At 45.6% G+C, this 12,500-nt stretch overlaps 1 protein-coding gene across 1 annotated transcript in view; it reads right to left on the bottom strand.

Moving 5' to 3' along the window:
• Positions 1-12,500, bottom strand: part of pik3cb (phosphatidylinositol-4,5-bisphosphate 3-kinase, catalytic subunit beta) — a 94,004-nt gene that overhangs the window by 61,533 nt on the left and 19,971 nt on the right. Inside the window, exons 2-5 of the mRNA XM_063205903.1 lie at positions 8,801-8,857; positions 5,789-5,966; positions 2,767-2,995; positions 687-913 (exon numbers count right to left, since the gene is read on the bottom strand). Coding sequence (XP_063061973.1) covers positions 687-913; positions 2,767-2,995; positions 5,789-5,938 — 606 coding nt within the window. The 5' untranslated portion in view covers positions 5,939-5,966; positions 8,801-8,857. The remainder of the gene's footprint in view (positions 1-686; positions 914-2,766; positions 2,996-5,788; positions 5,967-8,800; positions 8,858-12,500) is intronic.

Genomic DNA, 12,500 nt, shown 5'->3' with positions numbered 1-12,500 from the left:
AGAGTAACATTCTAAACTGCTTAGCTACAAAGTGACATTCTAAACTGCTTAGCAACAGAGTAACATTCTAAACTGCTACCAGTAACATTCTAAACTGCTTAGCAACACAGCAACATTCTAAACTGCTTAGCAAAAGAGTAACGTTCTAAACTGCTTAGCAACAAAGTAACATTCTAAACTCAACAGGCTTTTGAGGAGGGAGCTTTCTTCTGTGCGTGTGTGAACCTGTGAATGGTCAAAGTGGCTGGCGACTGTGTGTGTGTGTGTGTGTGCAGGGGTGTAGTGGGCGCGGTACGCGGGGGTACGCAGTCCACCCACTTCTCCTGAAGTGAGATTTAAAAAGAATCTTCTGCCCATGTTTGAATACAAAAAAGGAATGATCACATAGCAGTATTGCAGGTGATTGACCAAACAGATGAAAACGGACAAGCAATGACGGTAGATTAATGACAGTTGGGGGGTTTGGCATGATAAGTTGCCTAATTATGTGATGACGTTAAAAATCGCGTATCCCCACTTTGAAAATCCCCACTACACCACTGTGTGTGTGGTGTGTGTGTGTGTGTGTGTGTGTGTGTGTGTGTGTGTGTGTGTGTGTGTGTGTGTGTGTGTGTGTGTGTGTGTGTGTGTGCGTGCGTGCGTGCGTGCGTGCGTGCGTGCGTGCGTGTGTGTGTGCGTGTCTGTACCTGTGACTGGTCGTAGTGGATGGTGACCTTAATGCCTCCCTCTGTGAGGCGCGTGTTGATGACATCATCAGTAGGCGCCAGGTCCAGCTGGGTGCTGTAGCTGCGGCTAAGCCACTCCCCCAGTGACATCATCTGGAGGCGCTGCAGGTTCTCTTCTGTGATTCGCTGCATCTTCTGGCGGAACTCCTTCACTTCCTGGTCCTCTAGCGAATCCAGCTCCTGAAGACCTGCACACACACACACACACACACGCACACGCGCACACACACACGCACACGCACACGCGCACGCATACACGCTTTGTCATTTAGTGTGAGGATGGCAGACGGAGGAGAAGAGGAAGAGGAAGAGGAAGAGAAGAGGAAGAGGAGGAGAAGAGGAAGAGGAAGAGGAGGAGAAGAGGAGGAGAAGAGGAAGAGGAGGAGAAGAGGAAGAGGAAGAGGAGGAGAAGAGGAAGAGGAAGAGGAGGAGAAGAGGAAGAGGAGGAGGAGGAGGAGGAGGAGGAAGAGGAAGAGGTTGCAAGCCATGAAATAAAACTCATGAAATTCCACTTGACTACTTGAAACTACATGAAATTACAACTTGACTACTTGAAACTACATGAAATTACAACTTGAGTTTTTGCAACGGGAGGGAAATTGAGTCATCCAAGAACAATGTGACTGCCTGAGAGACTGGTCTCTCATATGGCCAATAAAACATGATAACATGTACATGTTTGGTTGTAATTAGTTAACCCATATTGTCCTAAGCCCTTTTTGGGAAAGGGTGCCCTCTACCTATTTAATCCTAAATAGCTCAGCGTCTGAAGCACATACAAACTTGAAATGAGTTACATTTAAAATTGAGAACCTTCATTTTGCTCTAGTATAGTGTTCATTCAGCTCTAACATACCCACATCTTTAATAAAACAGCTCAAATCTCAAGAACTTGAATGCCGCGTAAATGTCGCCCCAGGACACAATGGGTTAAAGAGGACTCTGATGGTTCCTTCTTGTGATTTCCGGGAAGATCAGACCATGCTTTACGACCAATTTCGAAACAAATGTAAGAAATTTCAAAGGGTGTACAAACTTTTTCCTAGGACTGTATAACATTGTGTGTGTGTGTGTGTATTCACCTTTTTGCTGCGTGTGTATATATGCGTGTGTGTGTGTGTGTGTGTGTGTGTGTGTGTGTGTGTGTTCACCTTTCCCGATGAGCGTTCCTATCTTGGAGGCGAGTGCGCGCTGCGTGTGTATATATGTGTGTGTGTGTGTGTGTGTGTGTGTGTGTGTGTGTGTGTGTGTGTGTGTGTATGTGTGTTCACCTTTCCCGATGAGCGTTCCTATTTTGGACGCGAGTGCGCGCTGCGTGTGTATATACGAGTTTGTGTGTGTGTGTGTGTGTGTGTGTGTGTGTGTGTGTGTGTGTTCACCTTTCCCGATGAGCGTTCCGATCTTGGAGACGAGTGCGCGCTGCGTGTGTATATATGAGTGTGTGTGTGTGTGTGTGTGTGTGTGTGTGTGTGTGTGTGTGTGTGTGTGTGTGTGTGTGTGTGTGTTCACCTTTCCCGATGAGCGTTCCTATCTTGGAGGCGAGTGCGCGCTGCGTGTGTATATATGTGTGTGTGTGTGTGTGTGTGTGTGTGTGTGTGTGTGTGTGTTCACCTTTCCCGATGAGCGTTCCTATCTTGGAGGCGAGTGCGCGCTGCGTGTGTATATATGTGTGTGTGTGTGTGTGTGTGTGTGTGTGTGTGTGTGTGTGTTCACCTTTCCCGATGAGCGTTCCTATCTTGGAGGCGAGCGTGCGCCGCGTGTGTATATATGAGTTTGTGTGTGTGTGTGTGTGTGTGTGTGTGTGTGTGTGTGTGTGTGTGTGTGTGTGTGTTCACCTTTCCCGATGAGCGTTCCGATCTTGGAGACGAGTGCGCGCTGCGTGTGTATATATGTGAGTGTGTGTGTGTGTGTGTGTGTGTGTGTGTGTGTGTGTGTGTTCACCTTTCCCGATGAGTGTTCCTATCTTGGAGGCGAGTGCGCGCTGCGTGTGTATATATGTGTGTGTGTGTGTGTGTGTGTGTGTGTGTGTGTGTGTGTTCACCTTTCCCGATGAGCGTTCCTATCTTGGAGGCGAGTGCGCGCTGCGTGTCCTCGCAGGATCGCCGCAGGAGGCGGAGCATGGGCAGGAAGGGTCTGACATCACACAGCCGTCGGCTCTCGTCGTCCAGCTCCTCGTGCACCGCCGACGCCGACACACACCAGAACACACACGCCTCCATCGCGCCCAGCGAGCCGAACAACGGGTACCCAGCAGCAGCCTTCCATAGCAGCTACACACACACACACACACACACACACACACACACACACACACACACACACACACACACACAGTATTAAACACACACCAGAACACACACGCCTCCATCGCGCCCAGCGAGCCGAACAACGGGTACCCTGCAGCAGCCTTCCATAGCAGCTGCACACACACACACACACACACACACACACACACACACACACACACACACACACACACACACACACACACACACACACACACACACACACACACACACACACACACACACACACACACACACACACACATTAATAGACAGCCTGCAGTGTAGTGGCCTTGTAGAGCGGTGTCTGTGTATACCAGTATGGTGTGTGTGCGTGTGCGTGTGTGTGCGCGCGTGTGTGTGTGTGCGTGTATGTGCGTGCGTGTGTAGGGGTGTGCGATCTGACGATATCAAATCGCGAAGAACAAGAAAGAGTAGAGGATCGTAGACGTTTGGCCAAAGTGGAGAAACCGTTTGGATCGCGTGGTGAATGAGCCCGATAACTTTCTAACAGTTAAACGCCACAACGCTATTTTTTTACACTGTAAAATAAATACTGCAAAACGACGTCTTCAGATGAGGAGGATAACTGTCAAGCGCCAAAATCAACAAACTCTTCATGGCAGAGCCACAGAGAACAATGAGCAGAGCACACAAAAAATGTTTGCATGCAAAATTGCAACTATATTCAATCAAATCTGAATCAGAAACGGCTGTGGCCCGAGATTAACCGTTACTTTTATTTTAATGGAAAAACGTGATTAAAAAAAAATCTAAAATTGAGATTTTATGTTAAAACCAGGCCTGGAATTCCGTCATTTTACGGGCAAGGCCACTTGGCCTTTTGAGTCGTCACTTTTTTAAGGGCACAAAGGCCGAAAGCCAGGGCAGCGAGGCCATGAATTAAAACCAGTGCTTAATCTGTCAAGCGGGAGGTCCCGGAGCGCAGAGGTTGGGTAGCTCCCCCCAGAGGGTAGGGGGTCTATGATGTCTTTCCCTGAGGTTCCATCCAAGGTGCCAGAGCTCTCATCTGAGGTTCCAGAGCTAGCTCCCCCTTGCTCCCCCTCAAATTAAGCACTAATTAAAACACATTATTTTAGCAGTCAAATTGAAATGTAACCAGAAGTCATCAGGCTGGCTGGTGTTAATTCAGAGCAAATGAAGTGCAATGAAGACTGTGTGAAGTGTAGTGTGACCCAGCCAGGCCGTGCCCCCCTAGTGTGAAGGGCAGTGCCAGGCCGTGCCCCCCTAGTGTGAAGGGCAGTGTGACCCAGCCAGGCCGTGCCCACCTAGTGTGAAGGGCAGTGTGACCCAGCCAGGCCGTGCCCCCCTAGTGTGAAGGGTAGTGCCAGGCCGTGCCCCCCTAGTGTGAAGGGTAGTGTGACCCAGCCAGGCCGTGCCCCCCTAGTGTGAAGGGTAGTGCCAGGCCGTGCCCCCCTAGTGTGAAGGGTAGTGCCAGGCCGTGCCCCCCTAGTGTGAAGGGTAGTGTGACCCAGCCAGGCCGTGCCCTCCTAGTGTGAAGGGCAGTGTGCCCACCTAGTGTGAAGTGTAGTGTGACCATGCCAGGCCGTGCCCTCCTAGTGTGAAGGGCAGTGTGACCCAGCCAGGCCGTGCCCCCCTAGTGTGAAGGGTAGTGTGACCCAGCCAGGCCGTGCCCTCCTAGTGTGAAGTGTAGTGTGACCTAGCCAGGCCGTGCCCTCCTAGTGTGAAGGGTAGTGTGACCTAGCCAGGCCGTGCCCCCCTAGTGTGAAGGGTAGTGTGACCCAGCCAGGCCGTGCCCCCCTAGTGTGAAGTGTAGTGTGACCCAGCCAGGCCGTGCCCACCTAGTGACGCAACAGCATGCAAAATTGCAACTATATTCATTCAAATCTGAATCAGACAATCAGAAAAGGTTGTAGCCCAAGATTGCTGTTTTTTAATGGAAAATTGTGATAAAAAAAAAAATCTAAATTGAGTGTGTGTGTGTGTGTGTGTTACCAGCTTGATGTGTTGTATGGTGGCTTCTCTGGGTGTGTGTGTCTCTGTGTGTGTGTGTGTGTGTGTGTGTGTGTGTGTGTGTGTGTGTGTGTGTGTGTGTGTGTGTGTGTGTGTGTGTGTGTGTGTGTGTGTGCGTGTGTGTGTGCGTGTGTGTGTGTGTGTGTGTGTGTTACCAGCTTGATGTGCTGTATGGTGGCTTCTCTGGGGGTGTGTGTGTGTGTGTGTGTGTGTGTGTGTGTGTGTGTGTGTGTGTGTGGTGTGTGTGTGTGTGTGTGTGTGTGTGTGTGTGTGTGTGTGTGTGTGTGTGTGTGTGTGCGTGTGTGTGTGTGTGTGTGTGTGTTACCAGCTTGATGTGTTGTATGGTGGCTTCTCTGGGTGTGTGTGTGTGTGTGTGTGTGTGTGTGTGTGTGTGTGTGTGTGTGTGTGTGTGTGTGTGTGTGTGTGTGTGTGTGTGTGTGTGTGTGTGTGTGTGTGTGTGTGTGTGTGTTACCAGCTTGATGTGTTGTATGGTGGCTTCTCTGTGTGTGTGTGTGTGTGTGTGTGTGTGTGTGTGTGTGTGTGTGTGTGTGTGTGTTACCAGCTTGATGTGCTGTATGGTGGCTTCTCTGGGTGTGTGTGTGTGTGTGTGTGTGTGTGTGTGTGTGTGTGTGTGTGTGTGTGTGTGTGTGTGTGTGTGTGTGTGTGTGTGTGTGTGTGTGTGTGTGTTACCAGCTTGATGTGCTGTATGGTGGCTTCTCTGGGTGTGTGTGTGTGTGTGTGTGTGTGTGTGTGTGTGTGTGTGTGTGTGTGTGTGTGTGTTACCAGCTTGATGTGCTGTATGGTGGCTTCTCTGGGTACGTCCATCTGGATATAGAGGCCGGTTGGCAACAGGAAGTCCACTGTGACTGGCCCCTCCCCTTCCTGTCCTGGCCCCTCCCACCAGTCCAGCATCTCCGTCATGGCGGCTGGCATCAGCTCGGTGCCCGGCAACCATACGGACCTACAGGTGCACACACACACACACGCACGCGCGCACACACACACACACACACACATTACAAAACACACACACAGTGTTAATTTTAACAGGAGCAACCATACGGACCTACAGGTGCACACACACACACACACACACACGCACACGCACACGCACACGCACACGCACACGCACACACACACACACACATTACAAAACACACACACAGTGTTAATGTTGACAGGAATTTTTCATTTAGTTGTAAGTCTCTTGACGAAAATGTAATTTCAGTTTTAGTCACAATTTAGTCATCTAAATCATTTTTGTTTTAGTCGACAGTCAGTGATTAAAATGACATATTGTAATTATGAAATATTGTCGAAAACTGCCAGAACGTCTTATAGCCTAAGCCAGTGCCTCCAATGTGTAAAAAAAAATCATGGCCGCGACACTCATAAATCTCTGTCGATGTTTTAGAACGACTTCGGGGGAAAACGGGACTGCATATTATGAAAACACACTTGTGGCTATACCAGTAATCAAGAGCATCGCGGGGTACAGTAGCCAGGTTACTGTATGCAAGCGTTACGATGTCACCTGTTGGAAGACCTCTCTCTTTCTCTTTTTTCTCTCTTTCTCTTTCTCTTTTTTCTCTTTTCTCTCTCTCTTTCTCTTTTTTCTCTTTTCTCTCTCTCTTTCTCTTTTTTCTCTTTTCTCTCTCTCTCTCTCTCTCGCGTATTGCAAGCTGTTGCATATTATTTGCTTGATGCAAAGTTGTGATGGCATACGCGCTGGCGTTGACATGGTTGTGTGCATGTTGCATGCATTCGCAAGACGTTATTGCAATAATGCATGTGAAAGTGTGGAAGGGCCGTTCACTTCCTATTTCAGTGTCCTTGACTGAAACAAGCAAAACTCCACACTTCCAAATCCTTTGCGATCAGCACTACAGTGATTCTTATCAGAAGGCTTGTGCCTACGCATAGACCCTTAAATTACAAACATTAGCGAACATTGAAAAAAGATCAGACAACGACCGTCAGGTAGCAGGTTCATGAAAGCGACAGGGAGTGGAGAAGTTCCGCAAAAATGCATGACTGCATAAACTTCTTCGTCATGGATAAATGGGCAACAATATTTTTTCCAGCCAGGATTGCACTGAAAAGTAGGCTACTGCTGTTTAAAAAAGGTCACGGGTGTACCTGCGTGTGTGTGTGTAAGGGAGGGGAGGAGGGAGAGGCGGAGCAGAGGAGGGTCGCGACCTGCGAAATAGCAGGCAATTCTTTTTCAATGTTTCAGTGACATATTAACAAAAATGCTTCCTATTGGTTTTGGTCTCCGGTGGTATTGTAGTCAATTTTTTTTTTGACGAAAATATAAATCAATATCATCATATTTTTGTACAAACGCATGCTGTTTTTTCCATCATCGTTTTATTGTCGTCAGGGGAAGAACAATCGTTAACGATAATTATGACGAAAATATTGTCACGAAATTAACACTGCACACACACATTGCAAAACACACACACACACACACATTTCAAAATGCATGCATAGAACACATAGGAACACATTGAAAGTCGTCTATGTGTTTGCCTAGTTTAACAGTATAGCCAAATTAAGCGTACCAATGCAAGTCTATGGGAGCAAACAAAACATCATCACTTAAAAATGAATGTAAAAGTAACCAGAGTGCAAATCAGATAGGCCTATTTAATCCCGTCCTGTGATAACTTGTGGCCTCATGCTAATGCTCCCATTTACTTCCAGTGACTATGCTAAGCTATGCTAATAATTCTGATACCAATGCATCTGAAATTGTATCCGAGTACTGAAAACACTGAGAAGAAAATTATGTGCACATTCATGAATAATATAAACACTTAGGGTTTTCTTTTGTCTTAAGACATGTAAAAGTTTGTATCTTTTACCTGACATTACGTGCCTTAAAATCACCTGATGTTGTAATGACAGGTTGGTCAGGTTGGTACCTCCACAACATCAGCTGATTTTAAAGCACGTCACTCATCAACATCACAGTGACCCTCTGATGAAGATGGAAGTAACACCGTCGAAACATGTCAGGTAAAAATTAAAAACTTTTACATGTCTTAAGGCAAAAGGAAAAAAAAGTGTTTAAGTTAAACAGTTAGACATAATGAGCCTAATACATATGTTCATGAATAATACTTGGACATACTGCAAATATGTGACAATCAAAAAAAGGCTGGACTGTTCCTAGGAAAGAAAATCTAAGAAAGATTTCAACGCTTTCTATGATCATCAGATCATGATTCTGATGATGGTCATCTGTGATGGTGGATGGAAAAAGATGATGCTACCAGAGATTCTTTAAGTATATAGAGATATGCCAACATAATAGGTTTCTATGGGCACCTAACATGACCAGGTTCCGGTCTGCCTAAAGGGGCGTGTCATAATGCTCCTAGCATTGAATAGAACAGTCCATAGGTCTGCCTAGGTCTGCCTAAAGGGGGATTTCCCCCCCCCCCAATAATAGAACCCGGAAACAATGGGCCAGTGGGCCCTCTCTCTCTCTACTCTCTCTGCTGCTACTGCATACAGTCCTTCCAAAAAGTGTTGTCTCCTATCCACGCTGTTGGAACGACAGCTAAATAATCTGACTTTCAATTAATCAACTGGCTTCAGAAGTCACTCATATGAAAGTTACAGCAAGGAGAACTCTGATGAAGACGCATGTCGAAACGTTAGTGTATGTGTATGTGTGTGTGTGTGTATGTGTGTGTGTGTGTATACGTGTGTGTGCGTGTGTGTGTGTGTGTGTGTGTGTGTGTGTGTGTGTGTGTGTGTGTGTGTGTGTGTGTGTGTGGGTACCTGTGTCCTCTATGGCCTGCTTGTTGTTGCCTCCATTCTGAAGCCTCAAAGAGTCATCTGGAATATACACAGAGCAGACACAATCAGATAGATAGATAGATAGATAGATAGATAGAGATAGATAGATAGATAGAGATAGATAGATAGATAGATAGATACCTGTAGATAGATAGATAGATAGATACCTGTAGAGAGAGAGAGAGAGAGAAATATAGATAGATAGATAGATAGATAGATAGATAGATAGATAGATAGATAGATAGATAGATAGATAGATAGATAGATAGATAGATAGATAGATAGATAGATAGATAGATAGATAGATAGATAGATAGATAGATAGATAGATAGAGTCCTGGCCAAAAGTATTGGTACCCCTTCAATTATGTCAGATAATACTCACTTTCTTCCAGAAAATGATTGCAATCACATTCTTTGTTATTAATATCCTCATGTGTTTGTCTTGCAATGAAAAAAACACAAAAGAGAATGAAAAAAAAGTCAAATGAATGACCATTTTACACAAAACTCCAAAAATGGGCCGGACAGAAGTATTGACACCCTCAGCCTAATACTTGGTAGCACAACCTTTAGACAAAATATCTGCAAACTACCACTTCTGAGAACAATCAATGAGTTTCCTACAACGCTCCGCTGGAATGTTAGACCATCCTCGAGGTGATTTGAAGGGTGCTTTCTCCAAACTGCCATTTTGAGATCTCTCCATAGGTTTTCTATAGGATTCAAGGGAAGACTTCTACATTATGCTGCAACATTTTTTGATAGTCTACAGACTTCATAATTCCATGCACACGGTCAAGCAGTCCAGTGCCAGAGGCAGCAAAGCAACCTCAAAACAAGGAAACTCTGCCATATTTGACTTTAGGGACCATGCTGTTTTCATTGAAGGCCTCATTTATTTGTCCTCTATTCATTTGAATTAGCAGGAAAAAAATAGGCCTACAAACTGTCTCCTAATTCTGTAAGTAATGTTGATGGGACACCAACCTTTTCATGCCAACCAAAGTATTGTATGTGTGATTGTTGTCCATTGGGGTGAAGGACATGGAAATACAAGCACCAGACGCTGTGCATTGTAAACAGTAGCCAACTCATATTTTGGCGAGCTAATGAGATGCTCAGCCGTCACTTCCAGCGAGGTCACAGTGCATAGTGCTCACATTTTTCCACGACACAATGCACTAAAGACCTCATACTGTGCACTGTCAGTGTGCACTGACTGTCAGTGAGAAAGGGGCGTCTCTACCCCCCAACTCATGCCAGGACTGGCCCTCATAAATAGCGGTTAAAAGAAGACGGAAACTTGGCAACTGAAAATATTGTGAATACGGGTGCGGATTTATTTACAGTGCGGAAGTGATACAAAAAATATGATAAACAAAAAAAACTGGATAAACGCAAAAGAAAACCGGCCTCAGTCAGGCAACTTAAATTTCAAACTATAACAAATGACTTTCAAGATACAAACTTCCTTGCACTTACTTCTTTTACACAGCCTAGTGCTCAAATTTTTCACAACACTATGCACTAAAGACCTCAGGGCACTGTGTGCACAAAAGTGTGTCATTTGAGACATAGCCTGAGACTAACCACCAAGTGAGAGGCAGCCACCTTTACCTGGTCAGGTGACCAAAAGCTGTGTCAAAATAAAAGTCAAGGGCCCAAGGCTAGCTTGAGGAAGCTAAATTGGCTCCAACAGAGAGACGAACATGCACACAAATACTAGGGATGTCCCGATCCGATATCTGGATCGGATCGGCGGCCGATATAGGCAAAAAATGCGTATCGGGATCGGATCGGCAAGCACGAAAAAATCCGATCCAGAATCCAGATTTTTTCAAAATCCGGTCCGTGTTTTCCGGCTTACCCGCAGCTCTCATCAGCAGCACACACGTGGGAGCAACTGCTTCAGCTCTCATTCGGCTCTCTCATTCGGCATTCCAGTTTTTACTGTGGTTGTTCTTAAACTCCGGTCCGCATTTTCCAGCACACCTTCAGCTCTCGTCAGCAGCACACACGTGGGAGCAACTGCTTCAGCTCTCATTCGGCTCTCGTCTCACGCGCAGGCAGCGTAAGTTTTTCAGTCTGTGGTTTCAAAGAGCTTTAAACGGTGTCCGTGAACAGTCCAGACACACAGAGTTGCGCGCTTCATGCCACTCTGCCTGCGTTTCAGATGGCATTTCAGTAACAAGCGCTAATGTTTGGCTACAAACACTGAAAGTTAATTTCACATGCTTCTCTCCGAGGCACCGCTCTCATCCCCCAATGTTTTGTTGCCCAGCCACTACCGATCCCTTTCTGTCACACGACGTGTGTGTGCGTGTGTGAGAGTGTGTGTTTTCATATCAATGCCGTCTTGCTAAGATGCTAAGCAGCTGTTAAATTAAGGATGTGCTAATTCACATGGAGGAGCAAAAGCATACGGTAGAAAATGGTATTGTTAAATGTTATTGTGTCCACTGACCTGAGTAAATAAATATTATAGTAGCCTACTCGACAGTGGTTGTGTCCGAATTAGTTTATGATTTATTTTAGCTATTTATCTAATTCCATTTTGATTAATTTGTAGCAGTTGTTTAGTTGTGATTGTTGTTTATTGTCATTAATCTAGGCTGTATTAGGCTACCTATGGCATAATGATAGGTTACTAGGCTACTTTGGGCATATGAGAGGGCCTCCAGTAGGCTAGCCTAGGTATGCCTACTGTGTGTCTTGGAATTTTCTTTACTTTTTTGTCTATGTTAAATGTAAACTCGTCCTGAATTGTCAACATGCTGGCAGCCTACAAAAAAACACCTTTGCATGGAAAACAGATGAATACTTCAACTGCTTGAATGAGCGTTCACTTACAGTTAAGAATATTATTTGCACTGATGGATTTCCAATGGTTTCCTTCGAATCTGGTTCAAGAGTAGAGCACTGGTGGCATTTTTGTTTGTGTAGTTAATTGACTATTATTTTGCCTAATTTGTATTTAACAGGTTTCTCAGTACAAATCATTGTATTACTCAGATTCACCTAATTCTGCTGGCTAGTTGTTATCAAGAGTAAACCCCTTTTCAACATGAGTGTGACAAGAAAGTAAGTAGACTAAATAACTTTCAATTTAAATACTCCGATAGGCCGGTATCGGTATCGGACAGTATCGGTATCGGATCGGAAGTGAAATAAAATATCGGTATCGGATCGGACGTGCAAAAACCTGGATCGGGACATCTCTAACAAATACCCACATAAAAAATGAAAATGCACCCCCCCACACACACACAATCACACAATCACACACACACACAATCACACAATCACACACACACACACACACACACACACACACACACACACACACACACACACACACACACACACACACACACACACACACACACACACACACACACACACACACACACACACACACACACACACACAGCCTCAAAGACACATTTCCTGAATTCTGCAAAAACACAGATGACTTATCTTGTTTATGTGGACAAGTATGGCGACCACAAACACAAATTACACACACACACACTCACACACACACACACACACACACACACACACACACACACACACACACACACACACACACACACACACACACATACACACACACACACACTATACACTAGGGTGCATCACACATTAGAACAACCACACACACATTAGAACAACCACA

This window comes from Engraulis encrasicolus, chromosome 8 (assembly GCF_034702125.1).
Source record: "Engraulis encrasicolus isolate BLACKSEA-1 chromosome 8, IST_EnEncr_1.0, whole genome shotgun sequence".
Lineage (NCBI taxonomy): Eukaryota > Metazoa > Chordata > Actinopteri > Clupeiformes > Engraulidae > Engraulis > Engraulis encrasicolus.
The sequence above is the reverse complement of the archived record's forward strand: the minus strand, read 5'-3'. Positions and strand labels throughout refer to the sequence as shown.